General features: G+C 42.5%; 10 protein-coding genes across 10 annotated transcripts; 8 read left to right on the top strand and 2 right to left on the bottom strand.

Moving 5' to 3' along the window:
• Window positions 1–1,201: 1,201 nt before the first annotated feature.
• FA14DRAFT_184090 (glycoside hydrolase) lies at window positions 1,202–2,660 on the top strand (the record flags this gene model as incomplete). Its single annotated transcript, XM_025501364.1, has 2 exons — window positions 1,202–1,304; window positions 1,341–2,660. The coding sequence occupies 2 exons, from the start codon at window positions 1,202–1,204 to the stop codon at window positions 2,534–2,536; spliced, it is 1,299 nt and encodes a 432-aa protein (XP_025354819.1). The 3' UTR covers window positions 2,537–2,660.
• Window positions 2,576–3,343, top strand: FA14DRAFT_177922 (uncharacterized protein; the record flags this gene model as incomplete). Its single annotated transcript, XM_025500794.1, has 3 exons — window positions 2,576–2,614; window positions 2,788–3,109; window positions 3,174–3,343. 3 exons carry the CDS (start codon window positions 2,576–2,578, stop codon window positions 3,341–3,343), a joined length of 531 nt encoding a protein of 176 aa, XP_025354818.1.
• Window positions 3,344–3,398: 55 nt separating this feature from the next.
• On the bottom strand, window positions 3,399–5,544 carry FA14DRAFT_31183 (acetyl-CoA synthetase-like protein). Its single transcript, XM_025502167.1, has one exon. It carries the CDS (start codon window positions 5,256–5,258, stop codon window positions 3,588–3,590), a length of 1,671 nt encoding a protein of 556 aa, XP_025354817.1. The 5' UTR covers window positions 5,259–5,544; the 3' UTR covers window positions 3,399–3,587.
• A 1,595-nt stretch (window positions 5,545–7,139) lies between these two features.
• Window positions 7,140–10,471, top strand: FA14DRAFT_31170 (uncharacterized protein). Its single transcript, XM_025502166.1, has one exon. It carries the CDS (start codon window positions 7,384–7,386, stop codon window positions 10,189–10,191), a length of 2,808 nt encoding a protein of 935 aa, XP_025354816.1. The 5' UTR covers window positions 7,140–7,383; the 3' UTR covers window positions 10,192–10,471.
• Window positions 10,472–11,460: 989 nt separating this feature from the next.
• Window positions 11,461–12,355, top strand: FA14DRAFT_188600 (uncharacterized protein; the record flags this gene model as incomplete). The annotated part of the gene is made up of 1 exon (XM_025501666.1): window positions 11,461–12,355. The coding sequence occupies one exon, from the start codon at window positions 11,461–11,463 to the stop codon at window positions 12,325–12,327; it is 867 nt and encodes a 288-aa protein (XP_025354815.1). The 3' UTR covers window positions 12,328–12,355.
• A 230-nt stretch (window positions 12,356–12,585) lies between these two features.
• On the top strand, window positions 12,586–14,112 carry FA14DRAFT_143796 (PLP-dependent transferase; the record flags this gene model as incomplete). Its single annotated transcript, XM_025497223.1, has 2 exons — window positions 12,586–13,849; window positions 13,904–14,112. Exons 1-2 carry the CDS (start codon window positions 12,601–12,603, stop codon window positions 14,110–14,112), a joined length of 1,458 nt encoding a protein of 485 aa, XP_025354814.1. The 5' UTR covers window positions 12,586–12,600.
• Window positions 14,113–14,501: 389 nt separating this feature from the next.
• FA14DRAFT_114324 (seven-hairpin glycosidase) lies at window positions 14,502–15,929 on the top strand (the record flags this gene model as incomplete). The annotated part of the gene is made up of 1 exon (XM_025496048.1): window positions 14,502–15,929. A coding segment is annotated over one exon (1,428 nt), but the record flags the coding sequence as incomplete, so codon positions are not given.
• A 371-nt stretch (window positions 15,930–16,300) lies between these two features.
• FA14DRAFT_160087 (MFS general substrate transporter) lies at window positions 16,301–18,332 on the bottom strand. Its single transcript, XM_025498523.1, has one exon. The coding sequence runs from the start codon at window positions 18,069–18,071 to the stop codon at window positions 16,380–16,382; it is 1,692 nt and encodes a 563-aa protein (XP_025354812.1). The 5' UTR covers window positions 18,072–18,332; the 3' UTR covers window positions 16,301–16,379.
• A 360-nt stretch (window positions 18,333–18,692) lies between these two features.
• FA14DRAFT_31076 (RmlC-like cupin) lies at window positions 18,693–19,602 on the top strand. The gene is made up of 4 exons (XM_025502165.1): window positions 18,693–18,964; window positions 19,031–19,081; window positions 19,151–19,221; window positions 19,290–19,602. Exons 1-4 carry the CDS (start codon window positions 18,784–18,786, stop codon window positions 19,386–19,388), a joined length of 402 nt encoding a protein of 133 aa, XP_025354811.1. The 5' UTR covers window positions 18,693–18,783; the 3' UTR covers window positions 19,389–19,602.
• Window positions 19,603–19,815: 213 nt separating this feature from the next.
• Window positions 19,816–20,322, top strand: FA14DRAFT_188595 (uncharacterized protein; the record flags this gene model as incomplete). The annotated part of the gene is made up of 1 exon (XM_025501665.1): window positions 19,816–20,322. One exon carries the CDS (start codon window positions 19,816–19,818, stop codon window positions 20,320–20,322), a length of 507 nt encoding a protein of 168 aa, XP_025354810.1.
• Window positions 20,323–20,383: the final 61 nt, after the last annotated feature.

The raw sequence follows: 20,383 nt of genomic DNA, 5'->3' as shown, positions 1-20,383 counted from the left end.
GCGCTACGCAGTATTTGCGCATTTAGCAATTTCAACGTCATTTCTGAGACATCCAAAGATCTTCAATCGACGCACCCGGTAAAATGAGGTAATTTAACTTTTCGTATTTTAATTTATATCACAGATTCATATCTTATCTTATTCCTTATGAATCTTGGATCTCAAATGTGTCAGGATAATAATTTAGATCATGGATAATCAATGATCTTGACATCATCATCATTAAGAAAAGCTCTTCCTTATCATCCTATATTACTTGCCCTTGTCACCTTAGCCTTAATTGAATACTTATAAAAGGATTTGTTTGTTATTGAACGGGAGTGTATGCCGAGACATTCTATCCCGATTATTTAACTCAGAGCGAAGTTGGGATCCAATAGTGTTAAAGGTCTTTTGTATTTAGGCAAGAATTTTTTGAAAAAAAAAAAAAAAAGATGTGACATTTTTGTGGCTTTTTCATTACAAGGGTGACATGTGCCATAGAATGGGATATTTCCACTTTACTTGCATAAAGATCTACTATCTTTTTAGGCAGCCCCAGTCATAGCTTGATAATTTATCACCTTGCCATGCATCAGGCACGTTATCAGCATTAACCCTTACAGAAATGTGAGACAAGCGTACCTGCATAGAACATGAGTGTTGCAACGGTTACAGTGATGATCTGCATAACGCATTAAAATAAACTGGACAAAAAGAACCCTACCTTCTTCTTTCCAGGAACAGAAAGGAAAGGGATCATCAATCAATTCAATTACGTAGCTATCAGATTTATGATGAGTTCGTTTAGGCACTCAAACACAGACATTTTGCATATTCCCATGGCCGATGCAAGGCTATCTTATTTTCGAGCGGTGCTTTAAATAATCGTTACTGACCGGTGCAGGCTTTGTTCACCTTCCCGAAATTTGCCTTTGGTGATGAAACTGAAATTGAAATTGCAGGAAACTGAGTAGTCCTTCCCATGAAAAAGGGAGATATATGTCTTGGTGAACACCTTCGATACGAAATGTGCTGTCAATGTACTGTCGAGAATAATATTTGTTACGAGAAAAGTTGCGATCCTAACAGGAAGAAGATGGAATCTCGATCGTCTGAAAAAGGTATAAAAATGGGCGGTGAGGGTTGATCAAAAATTTCCGCCCCCCATCAATCAGCTTGCTTTTTATATCATAGTCAACCCCCCAACTCTCTCTTCATCATGGCGAAGCTATCCCTACAATCATCTTTCACATGTCTATTATACATCGCTGTCCTCTTTACTGCCACAAATGCTTCACCTCTTCTACTACCTGGACTTTTTGGTAACTCTCAACCAACCTATACCTCTGTCAAAGCAGCAACAACAACCACAACCACTTCAAAATCCACTGCCACGCCCACATTCGCAGCTACAAGCTCAAAAATCCGTGGAGTGAACTTGGGAGGTTGGTTCATATTGGAGCAGTGGATGAGTCCTACCTTGTTTCAACAAGCACAAAGCCTTGGACCTGCTGGATCACCAGAACCGACAGATCAATGGTCCGTGATGACAACGATCAACAATACCCAAAAAGCAACGCAATTTTTACAAAATCATTGGTCAAGTTGGTTAGTCGAATCGGATTTTCAGCAAATCAAAATGATTGGCTTGAATACAGTTCGTTTGCCTGTTCCTCATTGGACTTTCAATTCTTCCGCTGACGAACCTTATCTTGGTGGTGGTGCTGAATTACCTTATATCAGTCAAGCAATCTTATGGGCTTCGAAGTACGGACTTGATGTCATGCTCGACATGCATACCGCACCAAACAGTCAAAACGGTTTTGACAGCAGTGGTCATATTGGAGCAGTAGGTTTTAAAGATACAAATGGACCTGTGAATGCGGCTAGACTGAACTCCGCTTTGGTGTCTATGACAAAGACTTTCGTCAATGATCCAAAATACAACGGAGCAGTCAAGTACATCGAAGTGCTGAACGAGCCATTGTGCAGCTCTTTGGGTGCAGATTATATGACCTACATTTACCAAAATGCAGCCAGCATCATCAATGGAGCAGTTGCTTCGAATGCTCGCTCAAAACCACAAATCATTTTGCATGACTGTTTCATTTCACCTTTGTCAAGTTGGTCTCCGGCTGTATCTTCTGGTGGTGGTTTGCAAAACGTCGCTTTTGCCTTGGATACACATCGCTATCATGTCTTTGCACCTAGGAATAACATGAGCCTTCAACAACACATCAACTTGACTCATGCCGATGGTGACGAGATCGCCCAGGCAACCAACACTCTCAAGAGACAAGTCATCACGGGAGAGTTCAGCCTCGCATTGAGCTGTACAGATTGTCCAACAGGTGTGTCATCAACGACAAGTGCGTCTGATATTGCCAAGTTGAACAGACAATTCTTTGAAACACAAACGACTGCCTATGAACGAGGAGCAGGATGGATATTTTGGAGTTGGAAAGCGGATAACAATCTACCTTGGAGTTATAAAGATGCTTTGGCTGCAAATTGGATTCCCTCCAATCCAGCCGAGAAATCCTTGGCTTTATGATGAGCTGAGAGTATGTTGTATTGATATGATTTGTATAGTATGAAATCGCATTCATTCGTTGTTGTTGAAGAACCGGTTGTAAGATAAGCGCGGGAAGGAAAGCTTGACTGTTTACGTATGCGCGTTAAAGTTCACACTGTACATCTGCCCAAAAGAAGTGTGGGGTGCATATGAAATCATGTGGGAAGCTTGTTTGACATCTTCACTCCTTTCCCCAATCACCATTCCCTCAACTGTTTCGAACCATGAAGTCGTTTATCATCACTTTCGCCTTTCTCGTCATTGCATCGATCGCTACCGTATCGGCATCCATAATTGCTCCTACACCTGCCGCGGCATTGGAAAAAAGACAAGCTTCTTCCGGTTCTTCTGCTTCTGGATCGGGACCAGGTCAATTTTCAATTGGAAGTCTAGACCCAAGCTTATCATCTCTTTTCTCACAAAGGCTACAATCAGCTTCTTCGATCGCAGCTTCACATTCGACAATCGCATTCACCAGTGTTTCCAGCTCAGCTTGTCCACAAGGAGGACAATTACCAAATGGAGAATGTTGCACATCCGGAACGGTGATTGGTGGGTACCGAAACAGACATCCGTTTTGTCTGTATACTTATCTTGTCTTTTTTCTTATTCTTAGCCGGAAAATGCTTCCAAGGCACATCATCATCATCTAGCACAGCCCCTGCTCAAACTACAACACAAAGGCAAGGTGATGCTGCTACATCTTTACGATTCAACATGTCCAACGCTTTACTAGTCTCCCTTTTCTCCGCTTTCTTCTTGGGATTCGCACTCATTCTTGCTTAATATGGATACCCTTTTTCTGTGCATCGAACGTTAGATCGTTCTTATAAAATGTCTGCTATCATTAAAAAAGACGTCATTCAGCCCGCTTTTGTTCGAAACACAACCCTCATTAAAGCCAAAAAAGGGTAAGGAATATGAAAACTGTTGTTAATCGACTGAACATTCAAAGCAGTCTACAAAGTGAAATGAAATATTTTGGATTTAAGAATAACATTTTGGTAAGCGTATAAAAGAAGTCATCCCCTCACAATCTTGCCTGTGGTGGATCTCCTTCAAACTTTTGCATCTCCTTCTTTGCCAACACTCTCAACTCTTTTCGCAGCAACTTTCCACTTGGGGTAGCAGGAATTGCGGGTATAATTGAAACTCCCCCTCTTAACCATTTAGGGTTACTTGCGTTTGCTTTTACGTATTCTTCGATCTCTTTTTCAACACCTTGCTTCGGCGTGTTGGGCTTAAGTTGAATGTATGCTCTCGGTAATTCTGTTCCTTGTTGTTCACTGTATATGCCCACCACTCCACTCAAAGCAACCTTTGGATGTCGATTAATCAGCCCTTCCAATTCTGCAGGTGCAACTTGATTACCCTTATACTTGATCAATTCCTTTATACGATCAACAATTGCAAAATGTCCTTCTTCGTTTGCATAAGCAATATCACCAGTCTTTAAGAATCCATCCGGCGTCATTGTTTCTTCCGTAGCTTTGGGGTTCTTATGATATCCTTTGAATATATTTGGTCCACGAACCCAAATTTCACCCCGCTTTCCAGGTTCGACAGGGGATCCCGATTCTGGATCGATTAGCTTAAGTTCAATTCCTGGTAATACACGACCACAAGTACCCGGAGACATCTTTGAATGAATGCCTAAACAGCCAACCGTGGTCTCAGTCATTCCCCATCCTTGTGCAACGTCCGTTTGAATTTTTTCGGCTAATTTCACTTGAACTTTGGTATCCAAAGGGGCTCCTCCACAGCCAAAAGTGATCATTGACGAGAACAATTCTTTCGTTACTGCTGGATGATTTGCAAATGCAACGGCGATTGGCGGAACCAAAACGGTTGATTGAATTTGCTCTTGTGCGATCAGCTTAAGGAATAATTGAGGATTAAAGGGAACTTGAATATGTACTGTACTTCCAACTGCGATGGGCAAAAAGATGTGTAATTGCAATGCCATTGCATGGAAGAATGGTAATGTGTTCAAAACTCGCATTGGTTTATCATGCACATCTGGGAAACACCTGATGATCGTCAACATGGAAACAACATTCCTATGAGAAAGTTCTACAGCTTTGGGCATCCCTGTCGTTCCGGAAGAGAAAGCTAGAATTGCAGTTGATTCCAAATCGGTTGGGTTTCTCGGTTTGGCTTTTCTGGCTTCTTCTTCTGATACTTTCATTCGATTCATATCAGGGATTGCCGTTCCTCTACTATCGTCCAATGCGATTTGACAATTGATCGGTAGACGTGCTTGTGCTTTTTTGACGCTCAATTTGAGAGGCATAAAGACCTTCTTTGGTTGTGTGAGAGTGTAAACATGTTTGAAATCTTTCGGACTGTACTGACTACTTGCAAGTGCGATTGTCAAGCCGGCAAATTGTGAAGCGATTAACAAGATGATCCATTCGATCGAATTGGGAGCACAAAGCATAATCACATCCCCTTGCTTGAAACCTGCTTTGACCAAACCTTGTCCTAATCTCCACCCTTCCAACTTCAATTGACCATATGTGATACTCTTTCTCGTCTTTCCATGCTCCACAAATGCTACACGATTATCATCGAATGAAATGCTGCTGAACAGGTAGTCTATTATGCTTTGCTTTGGAATTTTTGGTGCTGGCCAAGTGTTGGTATATGTTCCGGTGGATTGGTCGTATTGCGTTCCTACTTTTGAGAGTGTGCCGCCCATGATGAATGATGACAGAGAGAGTTGATTGTGAGGAAGATGTATGCGAATGAATGCGTTCGGCTTTTAACCTTCCAGATTGTGAAATCAAGGCCGGATAGAATGACCTTTTATTGATCCGAAAGCGCTTTGAGTAGTCCCGGGGCCCATTGTCTTCTGTTAATCAACCTTAGTAAGCTCTTGCTATCGTCACATTTAGGCCTTTCGCTCAAGACAGTCACCATCCCAAACAGCCATTTCTCTACCCCACACTTTTAAGTTTAAGGACCGGTACTTTATCATGCCGCTAGAATCAATTAGCGTTACAGCTTCTTCAACGCGTAGAAAAGCATACAACCGCTTCATGTTCTAACCGGTAGTGAGTGATGGGGATCACGTTTATTGGATTAGAGTAATCCTTTCATTAAGTAAGCAAAATTTTACTGGACATCGGTCGAACTTGTATGGAAGTGATGCCGAATTCATGATGTGTCAATTATGACTTGGAGTGTCGTTTGTCATTAAAGAAGACTGCTTATTTGCTTTCTGATCGCCAAGAATCTTCGTTAAAGGAATCAGATCGCCAAAAGAATGCAATGATCAACTTCGAAAGAAGAATTCAAATCGAACAAAGCTTTAAAATACATTCTAGAAGGAAAGATTTGAGGAAAGCCAAGCATCATCAATCTTTATTTCCTCCACCAATGCCGGCTTTGCGCAGGGCACATATAAAATGCCACCTCGTCATTCATTAGCTTACTCGTTTTTGCGCCACATGTTCATTGCATGCGAATCTGATCCGAAATGAATTCGCTCCTGTACGATGCCAGGCGCTGCGCAGCGCTGTGCTTACACGGGAGGATATGCCCGCGGATTTACAAACGCGTAGCGCCCCGTGCTTAATGTACCAATTTGGGGCCTGAGTGCCCAAAGACAAATCTTGAATGGAAGCCTAAATACATACAGATTTTGTTCTATGTGCATGGGCGAACAAGTTGATTATATTAAAAAGCTTAAAACAAAACAAAACAAAAAAAGATGTTCCTTTCTCTTTGAGCTACTGTTGCGACGCGCCGACGTGCCTTTCTTTTTCTTTTAGCTTACACTTGGCGTGCATGGTTATGAAATGACTAAACCTCCATATTTTACCCATTCGGCGCTTGGCAACCGCCGAGAATTGCATGGTCATGCGTATCTTGAATGCAAATTGACTTCATTCTATCAGTATTTACGCAAATCCGACAACGAAAAGGATGATGAAAAAGGGGCTCATTTAATCATTCTCAACTTGTAGGATATGCTTTTAAACAGAATAAAGCTAAAATCTGGAGAAGGGGGATTAAATGAAGATGTATGGAATTAAGACGCGCTTCTTTTCTCCTTTGACAAAAGAACACTAGAGCAAAATTGCCTGATTTTTGATTGAGTAAGAGTGAAGACAGGATAAAAGAATTCAATGACATAGTCACACGTCAAAAGCTGAGTTGAATCACACACGGCATTAAAGTTCCTTTTGTGTTGTTGTGCATACATGCAATGCATGACTTGGCAATATTTCACGCGTTACACCATTAACCAAACGCCAGAGAGCGGAGACTTTTCTTTTTCTTTTATTGTTTGTCTGTCTGTTAGGGTCCCCCTCTCTTTCATTCCAACTTGACCTCCATCACAAAAGATTATTGACAAATCCATCCTGACAACATTCATTATCATCATCATCATCATCTTTTGGGAGACAAAAGATTCATTTTCTTGCTATAATTGCTTGGCCGCCGAGGTCGAGGTCATCCATCTCATCAAATTTTACTTATATCATACGATTTTACAGCGTAACACAGGCTATCACTGCAAATTCCACAGCCGCCTCCAATAATCCTATTGTCATCCAATTCAAGGCGCCGCCGAAACACAACTCGCCTAATTTGAGAAAGACGTAGGAGTTATTCCGCGCATATACACACCTTTGTCAGATCGGTTTCAAGTTGCTCCGAAAAAGTGCTCTCGTCCCTTTGTTATCAAGATTTGCTGGCATACATCATCAATCATCTTGCTTTGTGTGCCGACTGAACAACAACGACAATAACGCTGGCAAAGAATGTCTGCTTGAGCACCGCAAACGAACGATTCACATCTCGTCTTTATCACCAAGATGACATCCATACAACCTCAACAACAAACACAACTACCTCACTCACCAACAAAGATGTCCCCTCCCGATTTGATGACCGCTCAAACGCCCGTGCTTACTTCACCCGGATCGCCAACTATCAATATGAGACCATCTACACTTGGAAGGAGTGATAGCAAAAAGCGTGATCGTCGTCTTTCACGTAATTCTCGTCCTCCGCATTCAGCTGATGGAAGTGAGAAACCGTTTCACACGATGAATGTATACGATCAAAATGCTCAAGCTGGCCCTTCTAATCCTCATCACTCTTTGCATACACAGCAACGTAAAGAATTACAACACAGCCATTCTTTACGCGGTGACCGCGCTCAGAACCAAAGACATTCGCACGTTGGATATGTCAATCTTAACAACGAAACCACCAGGACCGAACAGTCTCCGAAACGATTGCCTTCTTCCCATCAAAGTCCCAATCGATCGTCATTCCTTGCTTTGCCTCTGTTCAATGCTGAAGGAGAACGAGCACGGGTTGCATCTTCACCAATGACGCCTTCTTTGCAAGAATCCAATTCAAACACATTCTTAAGCTCATCAACAGATGCAAATAGGATTAATCGATCCAGATCTATGCGCGAAACAACTTCAAACCAGACGACAGAAGGAGGTTGGCAATTACCTTCTCACCATGCAAACACAACTTCGCCAACGACGTATTCCAAAGCACGGCGACATATATCACCTTCGGCATCGATGTCTTTGATTTCTGATGGACATGCATTCCCTTCAGGACCTTTTGATGATCATGCATCTCAAGAATACCTCAACGAAGATGATATGACAATTTGGGCCAGAAGTGCAAGGAGATGGTCAAGTTCTTTACCTAGAGGACGTAATTCTGCCGCTTTCGCATTCCGATTGGCCGAAGGTGCCTCACCTTACCTACGAGCAGGATTGGAAGAGCTTCGTAGCATTTTTGACGTGGACAGTAATCCGATCCCCTCTTCCCCTTTCATTGACGAGGAGGATGACGATGATTATGTCCAATCTGGTTACAGTAGTCTTGCGCCGTTGGAGGAAAGCGATGCAGATCGTGCAAGTTGTCTGACTTTGAGTCGAGAGCCTAGCGATGAATCACGAGAAGGTAACAGAAAGATGACTGCTTCACCTGCTGCAATCTCTTCTCGCGAACAATCGCCATCCAGAGGAAGTATCGTACTCCAAAGAACGCCATCGAATGAAAAGAATGAAGAGAAGAGCCGCTTGCAGGCCGCTGACAAGGATCAAGGCAAGTTCAACGCAAGCGATTCGAGCCTCTCTGTCAAAGAGCATCCACCAAGCAAGACACAAGAGCAGTACAGAAAGATTTTGATGCCTTTCAAACGACCTTTAGAATTCCATACTCGCAATGAATCGTCTTTTGGTTTTGGCTTCCATTCCTATTCCGACGGTCGTCAGAATGCTGTAAACAAGACATTTTTAGCCTGGAGTTTGAGCGTGGTTGCGATTGGAATTATCGGATTGTGTGCTTGGGGTTATGCAACGGAATCTGATGCATTTTCCATCACTTTGATCGGATTCTTTCTGACGCAACCTGCTTTTGCTTTGGCTGCTTTGACCGCTTTGATGTTTCGAAGGCGAGCATGGATGGATCTCTTTTCCAGAGCGATGCGTGCACATGTTCTTGCACAAGCTTTGATCGTCTTACTTGCTTATTTGGACCTCTCGGCTTCCTCTCTTTATTCTCATGGATCTGGCAAAGATGGTGATAGCTCCGAACAACAAAATCGATTCCGAATGGTTCCAACCATGGAAATGCGCTTCGGCCCTTTCAATCGAGCAACAGAAGCTGGCGATGGGCCGGGCGTGCATTTTGCACATCACAAAGAATCCGCTGGTCTTGCAGGGATGAGCAACAGCAGCATCCATGCACACGATTCTTCTGTTGGTGATTGGCGTAGCAGATTGACGTATTTTGTGGTATTCGTTGTACAAGCAGCTGGTCCGATAATCATGGTCCTTGTCGGTCAGTATATCATCGCTCAACGATTGGCAATCTTGGCACGTCAGGGTACTCTGAGCCGACAAAGTTCCGTTCGTCAACATTCTGATTTGAACGAATGCGTTTCTTCAAGTCAAATCGAAACGAAAAATCCATCTTCCGACGGAGGTAGAAGTAACACTGCTCCAGCTGTGATCTTGACCGGTGCCGCATCTCCTAATCATAACGGTCCGACTTTAATGGCAGACAAGACACGCCAAAAGCCTGTTCAACGAAGCAAACTTAGCATTCATTCACCTTCATCGCCACCAACGTCAAATCGATCAAACGAATATTCTTTACCGTCAACGTTACAATTACCAATCGATGGCGCTTATACCGGTACCCATCCTCGTCATCGACGCGAACAAAGACGGAAAAGGCTTGCGACTGCGCCAAATATCATTGTTGGAACAGGAGATGAAGATATCTTTCAAGGCGAAGATGAACTCAAGCAACCTCATTCGGCCACTGAAGCGCCGGAACTATATGCGAATGCAAGTTCAACTTTTGCCCCGACCAATTCCTTAAGGTTGAGTTCATTACAAGAATCATTAGCAGGTGAGAAGGCATATCCGACTCAATTGCAGGGCTCTCCTGTGATCAATGGGGAAAAGAAGAGAATGTCAAAGAACACAATGCATCGTCATCGCAGATCAGCCTCTCAACCAATCAATTATTCTAGCGGTCAAGGAATTATTTCATCGCCTTCAAAGAACATCAGCAAAGGATTAGGAATGATGTTTGAAGAAGTCAATCAAACAGATTATTCAAATCTCAATAATGAATGAAGAAACAACAGCACAGCCTAATGGTAGACTTCAATAAACATTCTTTCTCGCGATTGCATCTGGGTATGCTTTTCAATGCACAAACGAACACACACGAGCACACGAACACACGATTTGAAAAAAACGCATTTGTATAACGAACGATTCTCTTGCATGCTTTTTTGCTCTTCTCTTTTCTTCAACATTTTGTATATCTATTGCTCTCTATCTCTTTTCTTCTTATCGTCATGTATTCTATAGCGTGCGCCGGCGCAATACAAGATATTTATCAAAGAGAGGCTGTGTATTCTCCTTGAGTGAACGTGAAGAACAACTTTACTCTGAATGGTAGGGTGGGAAGGAGAACAGAAGATGTGATTTGAGTTTTTACGTGCGTATGAAATGATGAAGAGAGTATAAAGTGAACCCTTTCTTGTGGTTGTGTATTGCTTCTCTCGTGCGTATAGAATGATCAATGTTCAAAATTGGAAAACAGGCAAAGTTGCATATGAACATGCATGCTGGTGTGTGGCTATGAAGCGCTTATTAAATGAGAAATGCGGGGCAGTCGTTGGGGAAAAAAGCATCAAAGTGATGAAATTACACAATCCGTTTATTTCGAATGAATTTCTGCGAATCATCATTGACCCCACAAATCTATCAACCCGTGTGTGGGGAATACGTTTGACGGGTAAGAGTCAGCAAGTTTTACTCCGTCATAGAAGCCAATTAGACTATACTGCAATGAGAAAGAGTGGATTGAAGTTCATTATTAGCCGCTCACTCTACCCTGGCCGGATAGGATTGCCCGGCTTCTGATACACAGCATGACAAACAAGTACAGCCTTTTTCGCATATAAGTAGATGTACGATCGTATCCATTGAAATAGAAAATACGGGGCGAATCTTATGCCAAAAATATAAGTTGCTGTGAAAATGATGAATTGATAAAAGTGTAGAGACATGTATATTCTGCCACATCTCAAGACTGCATATCAACTTCCGTTCTGCCAAGGTCAACGTTTTGAAAACCTTGTATATTTATAAAGAGTAGGAACGCCTCAACAAAACAACTGCGAATGGTTGTTTCTCTGTCACACCCTATCTCCTGATGATTGCCGCTATTCACTTTATCGAATAAGAATGACATTCAAACCACTGACTTTATTCAACAAACTTGTACTTGTTTGTGTTTTGATGTTATGCACTTGTGTACTGTTCTGTGACGCTCACAGTTCGGCAATCACCCAATCTTCCATTCCTCTCTTTCGACGTAGTCAATTGAGCGGGATGGTAAAAGAAGTTTCACAAGCAGCAAAATCGTTCGGAAGCAGGATGTCTAAAGCACCAAGTGGAAAAGGTTTCTCGATTCCTGGACGTGGAATGGCAAGTAAAGCACATTTTGCCAACGATTTACATACTTCTTCGCCAAAATCAATCTTACGTCCTAAACAAGTTTCTCCACAACGATCAAAAATTTCAAATCGTGTAAGCTTTCATGAAAGACATGTTGTTCAACCATCTTCCTCTTCGAAGCATACTATGCCACCTTATGGAGGCACGATTGGACGTGTAGAAGTACACGAAGGTTCAAAGTCAGCAAGACCACTAAACAAAAAAGAATCTTTCAAGAATCCATGGGGACACAGTAGTAGTTCTGCTACATCAAAGCCAAAGAATAATGAAGGAAGCAGAAGAAATCGAGCACAATCACAAGGAAGCGCATTCTTTCAATCTATGCACAATCGTCAACAATCACAAAGGCAAAGTCATGTTGGTGGCGGTCCTGCTGCATCTACAGCGCATTCACCCGCATCCAGTCATTCTCCAACTCATCAATCAGGAGAAGGATCAGGAGAAGTTGAAAAGCCTGTAAAAGGCCTAGCAAAAGTAGCAAGAGATTATCCAGGACTAGGATTCGCAGTGACTGGAGCAGCAATGATTGTTGGAACGACAAAGATTGTGACGCATAATATGCGTGCAAAAGAAGAGGAAGTGATGCGTAAAAAGAAAGAGTTGGGTGTTCCACCTGTTGATTTGAGTAAAGAACGAAAAGCAGAACAAAAAAAGTTGCAAAAACAAGCCCAGGCTTCCACACCTCCGCCGCCAGCACCAAAGCCTTCACCACCTCCAGAACCAGTAAAGGGGAAACCTTAGCTTTTCATCATTCTGACATGTACTTGTATCGTATCGTAGCAGGAATCAAATATGCAAAAACGGAGACATTTGAGCGAATATTCGATAAGCGCTTAAGCATTTCGGATTTAAGCTTTTTGCTTGCATAGCAGGCAGTACAACAGTGTGTTTTTCCCCAAATTAACTCCACCCTACTACTATACTCTCTTGGAAGATTCTGAACATAATCCTGTGAGCGGGCATACATTTACCCTTCTTTACCACCACCACCCATTCATTCTCAGCATCGTCAAGATGAGTGATCAGCCCACTGCCAAAAATGGACTTTCGCGAAGAGGATTGAAGGATTTGGAGGAAATGAGCGGTAGGGTCGCAATCTTGTTGAAAATGTTTGCAAATCAATTTGACGCAAAGAGTAATCCAGATGGAATTGTGGTTTTGGGAATTGCAGATAATTCTTTATGTCGTACAGAACTTGTTGAATTTTTCACCTCACCCGGAAGGCTACAATTGGAACCAAGAGATCTTACTTATGCCGATCACTTTTACGCTTCAACGCGAGTTTTGAAAGCGATTGCGGGATTGTACAATGATGTACCGGATGGACTTTATTCGGAAAAAGACTGGAAGCCACCACTCAAACGAGTAGAAGAAGGACATATCCTGGTGGGAAACGGAGCAACGGAAATCATTGACGCATGCTTTTGGGATCTATGCGACGAAGGCGATGGGGTACTGTTGAGCGCTCCTTATTATAATGCATTTGATGAAGATCTCTCATTCCGGGCAAAGGTGCAAATTGTTCAAGTACATATGCCTGAACCCAAATCAGGATCTGGATCGGATGCTAAAGAGCCAAAAGCAAGCTTTGCAGTGGATATAATCAAAGATTATGAAGATGCATTACAGAAAGCAAAAGCAAAGGGTATTAAGTGTCGTGCGGTTTTGATCTGCAATCCTCACAATCCAACCGGTGGAATTTATCCTCGCGAAACAGTTGTCGCACTGGCTAAATTTGCTGCAAAACATGATCTGCATCTGGTAATGGACGAGATCTATGCTCGCGGCTGTTTTACCACGAAAGCAGTTCCTAATCCAACACCGTTTGATTCCATTCTTGGCATAGACGTTGAGAAAGAAGCAGGTTTAAATCCTTCGCATGTTCATGTGATCTCAAGTGCAAGCAAAGATTTCAGCATCAACGGGTTCCGTATTGGTATCTTTATCTCTCAACATAATCCCGATCTGATCACGTCTATGGGAGCAAATGCACGTTTTGCTCAAACCGCATCACCTGCTGGACAGCTTTTCGCATCACTACTGAACGATAGAAAGTACCTGGCTTGGTTCTTACAGGAGAATCGACGCAGACTGACAATCACATTTGACAAGGTGACAGAATTCCTGTCTCATCATGGTATCCCGTTTGTTCCTAGTAATGCCGGCCATTTCCTCTTGATCGATTTGCAGAAGTACCTGAGCGACGGTGAGCAGAAACGTGACGGCATCGCCGGACAAGAAGCAGCAACAGGACAAGAAAGCGGTTTGGGAGAAGCAATGGCAACTGTCAAAATCGCAACAGCATCAAATGGAAAAGAGCTAACTCCTGAACGTGAATTGACGCACAAATTTATCGAAGGTGGTGTAATGCTCGCGCCGGGCTCACAATATCACTATCCTGCTCCGGGATTCTTCAGGATGACGTTTAGCATCGAGCCGCAAGCATTGCAAGTCGGTCTTTCCCGCATAGAAAAAGTATTAGGCTTACCCAGTTGGATCACATCTCAACCACCAGTGCAATTCTAGAAAAAGGACGTTTCCTTATAGTGTACCTATTTGGATCGCATCGCAATCACGTAATTCCAGTAAAAGAAGTTTGTATCATATATTCCCCTACCTTATCATCACCTCGATACCTCATTAATCGAATTTTTCTCCTCCTTTTGGTTCGTCATCAAAAGGAGGGGCACTGGAATGTGACAGCTCAGAGCGCGCGTTTGCGGTACCGAAGACGGCGAAATGAATGCTTCAAAGTGACCCTGTTTCGCCTCACTCGAACGAGTTTACCCTTTGTGACTGCTTGTCCTTTTCCATCATCATCAGCAATCATGAAAATGCGTACTCTTTCGCTTTTGAGCATTATCTTGCTCTTATCACCTTCAGCCAACTCAAAATGGGCTGCTCAACCTGAACGAAGAGAAGCAATCAAATCGGCTTTCTTACACAATTATGGAATTTATGAAAAGTATGCTTTTGGCTATGATATCGTCAGACCAATAAAACGCAAAGGTGCAGATAATGCAATTTTAGCCGGAATGGGAGGAACAATCATTGATTCGATGAGTACGATGATCTTGATGGGTTTAAATGAAAGCCAACAGTATAAGAACGCCCTCGAACATGTTCGTACAACTGATTTCACAATGACAAGCCAAGGTACTCCAGTTGGAACAGTTTCTTTGTTTGAACTTACGATTCGTTACATTGGTGGTTTGACTTCTGCTTTTGAAATGAACGGACAAAGAGATGACGAACGTTTTTTGATCGATAAAGCAGCTTCTTTGGCGAACGAATTATCACATGCTTGGGATTGGGGCACTCGTATTCCGTACAATCGTGTGAACATTAACAAAAAGCACCCCGAAGAAGAAGAAGAGCTGAAAGATCAAGGAACAGCATGTCTAGCTGAGATCGGCACTTTGAGTATTGAGTGGCACCGATTGAGTCATCATACCGGTAATTCAACCTACAAAGAACTAGTACTCAATTCGCTCGAAGCAGTGTTCAATTCAACTGCAATCTTTCCAGGTTTATGGGCTCAAAGAATCAATCGTATGACAGAAAAACCTTTTCGTGATTACGTTACATGGGGAGGAGGATCGGATTCGATGTTTGAATATTTCTCAAAATACCCATTGATGTTAGGAGATGATAAGCATAAACAATTGGGCATTCTAGAAATGACGATGGCATCAACGATCGAGCAATTAGCCAAAAAGACTGGTTTGGGTAATCTTACCTTTCTGGCTGATTGGAGTGATTATTATGCACACGGAACGATCAATATGCATTCTCATTTGGCTTGCTTTTCTGGTGGCAACATTGCAATGGCAGGTAGGATTCTGCACAAAGATGAATGGACACGACTTGGCTTAGAGATAAGTGAAAGTTGTGCAAGAATGTATGAAATGACACATACCGGCATCGGACCAATCGCTTGGGGCTGGCTAGATAAAGAAGGCAGAGCATTAGGATGGGAAAAGTCGACTGATATCACAAGTGCTAGAATGGAATATCATCAGATCCATGGTGTTTTCATAACGATGGCCTTTTATTCCCACCAACCAGAAGTCGTCGAATCAATGTTCTACGCTTGGAGAATCACCGGTGATGAGATGTGGAGAGATATGGCTTGGAATGCTTTCCAATCAATGCAAAAATATCTAGAGTTCAATCAAACTGGTTGGACAGGAATCGAAAACGTAAATGATGCAAGTGCGGGTCTTTATGATGGAATGCAATCTTTCTTATTTGCAGAGCTGTTCAAATATCTTTACTTGATGTTTGACGATCCTGATAGGTTCTCACTGGATGATTACGTTTTCAACACCGAGGCACATCCATATAAGCGAAAACCGAACACCAACTTTGGACGGATCCAAGGCACGTTCCCATACTCACCAATCTATCAAAAACCAATCGGTGATTCAACGACAAATAGAAAAACTCCACAAAGCATCTCTTACTCGCCTTCTCACAAGCTTCACTCTGAGTCTCGACTATCCGTCACACCATTTCAGATCACCATGCCAAAAATTCCAACTTTTGTCGCCGGTTGTGATGGTCCAAAAGATCATTCAGTTTTGCAATTCTTGGCTTGTAGATGGTATAACTTCCTCATTTGGCCTTTTGCCTTTGTTATCGCTTATCGGATTTCGTTATGTATCGGAAGGGTCATGAGAAAGATGGAGTTACAAGCTTACAAGAGACAGCGCGCGATCAATATCTGAGAACGTCTTGATGTTACCATTGCACAATTGATAGTAAAATACAAAATGAAAATACATCTTCATCTAAACAGTAGATTCTTGTGTTTCTCGCGCGGTTGCTTCGGTATTGCTTCTGTCAAACTCCAATTTTGCTTGATGAGCAATTTGTTTTGCATGTTTTTCGGCTTGTTGAATTTCCAATGCGAAAGCAGAAGCAGCACGAATTCTAGGTCCAAAGATGTACAATATCGGTGGAACGATTGCTAATACAACGGCAATAAATGCTAATACGGTTGAAGCCCATTGGTATCCCAAATTGACGTACATTTGATGAGAGAACAAAGTTACGCTTCCAGATAAAATCTCACGTAACAAACTTTGTGCTCCTACTGCTGATGCTGAATAGATGCTATAACTTGCAATCGTATAATCGGAAACACTGATAAAGATGATATGCGAAGATAATCCAAAAGCGCCCAAAGCGAGAACAGAAACGATCCATGGAACCGGAGGACCTTGCGATGTCCAAGCGAACCAGAACAAAGAAGCTGGGAAGATAATACCACCTGGAATCATCCAGAACAATCTAGACTCTGGTGGCTTTTCGCCATCGTTTTTGTCTGCTTCTTTTTTCTCGTATCGGAGTTGGAAATAGTACAATCCGAAAGCGACGCAAGATCCCAAGAACATCCCAATAAAAGGCAGGTTCAATTCTCCTTCACTGAATCCCCATTGCTGGTAAACAAGAGGAATGGACTCCAATGCCAAGTAGATGATCATATAGTTGAATCCATCAAAGATTGCAAACCATAGCACGATTGGCTCGCGAAACAACATGTAAACCGGTCTGAAAAGCGTTTCTTGCAAGATTGCCATCAATGTACGTTCACGTAAAACGATTTCATGATGAGCAAAGAATCGATCATCTCCCGTTTCTTTTCGTACTTTTGCTGCTCTTCTTTTGAGAATCACACCAGAACGTGTCTCCGGACAAAAGAGGATAAAAACTCCCAAAAGAAAAGCAGATCCTAATCCTGCTACGCCAAAAATCCAACGCCATCCTGCATTGATAAGGATGAATCCTCCGATGATCGGACCAACTTCAGCGCCCAATTCAGCCGCAAGAGCAAAGCTGTTCACAGGCCAACTTTGATTGTCAGGATCCCACATATCTGAAATGATTCCAACGGAATTGAACGTTGCAGCAGCAAAGAAACCTGCGATAAAACGAAAAGCGACCATTGTACCAAAATTAGGTGCAAGAGCACAAGGAATTTGAAAGATACCCATCAATGCTGTTGAGGCAATATGCGTTGGTCTACGACCGTAATCTTCCGAAAGAGGGGTCAAAACTACTGCACCTAATGCGAAACCATACAAAAAGATAGCTTGAATCACTCTTCCAGCAGGAACACTTACGTCCAAATCTGGTGAAATTGCTTCGATCGCAGGAGCTGCCATTGAAGAGATTGCATTTGCCCACATTTGAATGGATAGTGCGATTAAAGTGATTGACCATTTTTTCCATTCAGGTAAGGTTCTTGGATCTTGTGGATCTTGATAGGTGAAATTTACGCAATGAGGATCATTTCTGAATTCTTCCTCTTGACTAATGTGACTTACACGACTTGTGACCGGTTGTACTTGACCTTCGTGACCGCCTTCTAAATCAAAAGTATGATTATTGTCAATAGATCGAGTTTGACTGGAATGTGTAGTTGAATCGTTTCGAGCTGGTCCTTTCTCCCCAGGAGGAGTCGGAGTGACTACCGACATTATAGCACGGTTTAGTGAAAATGGGCAAAGTTGAGCAGATTTTCCAAGACGTTAGCAATTTATAACATAGCAAAAATGAGTTTAGCCGAACGGGCAAACAAAAGAGCGGAGGTTGACTAAATGCGGTGATGCGAGCAGTGCGAATAGATCATGGGCGAAGCATTTTTGATTCCGAGCAGAGGATGAAGGCTGAATCGTTATATATATCGGAGTCGGAATTTAAGAAGATGATGGGAGAAGTGATTCAAGTTGAGTCATAAAGAGAGAAAGGTGAATTCTCAAATTCGAATGCAATGCTTGGCGTGAAATTTAAAAGTCGCGCCTTGTTGTTTGGAAGGTTTGAAAGATGGCGAATCGCTGCGTGTGCGACTGTACACTGATGTAGCGCCTTGCTTTCTTTCAGATTTGGCGATACGCTTTTCTTTTTCAATTTCCTGCTTAGCAATCCGCCTTCCCTGCACTTATGCCTCCACTGATTGAGCGTTCTGTTTATTTCCGATAACAGTACGTTTACCCCATATTGGCGCATTGAACCGATTGGCGTTCTTAAGGCGCAGAATGAGTGTTTGCAAAGGACACTGTATATCCGAAAACAGTACCTACTTTTCCTGGAATTAACACTTTGGCGTTCTGTATATGATCACAATCAACCTGTCATCAACTAATACACACACACACACACACACACACACACACACACACACACGACATCATGTCAAATCAACAACCTGTCAAAATCATCAAAGCTGACGAAATTGGTAAACAAGATGCAGGTTATACCGAAGGCATGAGTCGTAAATCCGCTTTGGTTGGCTGTTGTGATAATTTGAGTAGTTCAATCATGGACGCCGAACCAAATAGTTCAAGTGCAATTCATCATCATGGCGAGCAGAGTGAGTGAGAAGGGAAGGCACGTACATGGCATAGAAGCTAATCGATACCCTTATTCTTCCTTGCAGACACAATCGTATATGCACTCTCTGGCAGAGGATCAATCGCATATGGTCCAGGTGAGGAAGAACAGATTATCCGTAATGCATTCGATCATCTGGCCTTACAAACAACCTCCCCTCCTACAGATAAATCTCAACGAGTTGAATTATTACCAGGAGATCATGCCCTGATTCCCGCTTTTGTCGAGCATCAAGAGGTAAGTAAGTCAGACATGTGCATACATAGACAATAAAGTCTAATTTTCGCTTCTTTCACTCTGTACAGGTAAACGCTAGCAATGAACCAATTCGTTGGATCATCGTTCGTTCTGGTTCAACGCCAAAAGTTGTGAATTTGGAAGGTTGGGGTGCCTCGAAAAAGTGAAGAAATGCTTTGTTTCAACTCACGCGAGCAGGCCACATTGTATAACAAACTCTTTAATTTCGATTGAAATGACTACATGAACTTCTTTTCTTCTAGATCGATTCTCTCTTCCAAGGTATTCCTTCCGATATGCGAAATGAGGTAGAAGGATGCAATTTCAGACATGAATGAGAACAAACATTTTTTACGCGGTGGAGGTGGATAGGAAAGGATGACGTCGAATAATATTATCAAGGCGCGAGAGCAGTGTGTTGGTTATATTTTAACATGAACCCTTCCAACCGTCAAAAGTTTTAGAACACATCATGATAGAAGCGAATAGGAACATTCTCGAAAACTCGGAAGGATATATATTCTGATCTTTGTTCAATGAACAACGTCCTTTATTACCATCACCATCCCACCCAAACATAACAAATTTGCAATAATGTCTGAAGCCTACGCTGGAATGTCTGACCAAGACATCATTGCTCAACAAGCAGCATCGATGAACAGCAAGGAAAACTATCAAACAAATGATGCATACCAACAACGCACAACGGTCACATCCGAAGAAAGCAACGTTAATGAGGACGCAGTCTCTGGATTCCCAGGAGCAGAAGTTACCGTTGGAAGAACAGGACAAACCGGAGGAGGAACAAAAGCGCAAAATATTCCACCAGAAGAAGGTGGCTCAGACCGCAGTCAAGTACAAGGCGAAAGTAGTGAAAGATTCGAAGGTCTTGGTGGACCTGAAGATAAGAGACGTCAAGCTTTGGCAAACAATCCAGGTGGCTTTGATGCTGACCCACGTGGAATCGATCAAAGTCGTGATCGTTCCAAAAATGAAGCAATCCCACTCACAACCGGACAAGAATTGCAACCCGGTCAAGGCTTAGATGCCGATCAAGCTGGACAAGGAAATCGTGCCGATAGATTCGGTAATGATGCTTAAAAGGAAGATATTCATTTGTTATAATTGATAGCATACATGAATCTATAATGAAACAGTGTGA

This window comes from Meira miltonrushii (genome assembly GCF_003144205.1).
Source record: "Meira miltonrushii strain MCA 3882 unplaced genomic scaffold FA14scaffold_2, whole genome shotgun sequence".
Lineage (NCBI taxonomy): Eukaryota > Fungi > Basidiomycota > Exobasidiomycetes > Exobasidiales > Brachybasidiaceae > Meira > Meira miltonrushii.
This window is presented reverse-complemented; position numbering and strand designations above follow the sequence as displayed.

Coding starts and splice junctions, on each gene's coding strand:
- FA14DRAFT_31170 (XM_025502166.1), top strand. CDS start 7,384: ATGACATCCATACAACCTCAACAACAAACACAACTACCTCACTCACCA.
- FA14DRAFT_31183 (XM_025502167.1), bottom strand. CDS start 5,258: ATGGGCGGCACACTCTCAAAAGTAGGAACGCAATACGACCAATCCACC.
- FA14DRAFT_160087 (XM_025498523.1), bottom strand. CDS start 18,071: ATGTCGGTAGTCACTCCGACTCCTCCTGGGGAGAAAGGACCAGCTCGA.
- FA14DRAFT_31076 (XM_025502165.1), top strand. CDS start 18,784: ATGTCAAATCAACAACCTGTCAAAATCATCAAAGCTGACGAAATTGGT. Junction 18,965..19,030: donor TCATCATCATGGCGAGCAGA/GTGAGTGAGAAG, acceptor TCTTCCTTGCAG/ACACAATCGTATATGCACTC. Junction 19,222..19,289: donor CTTTTGTCGAGCATCAAGAG/GTAAGTAAGTCA, acceptor CACTCTGTACAG/GTAAACGCTAGCAATGAACC.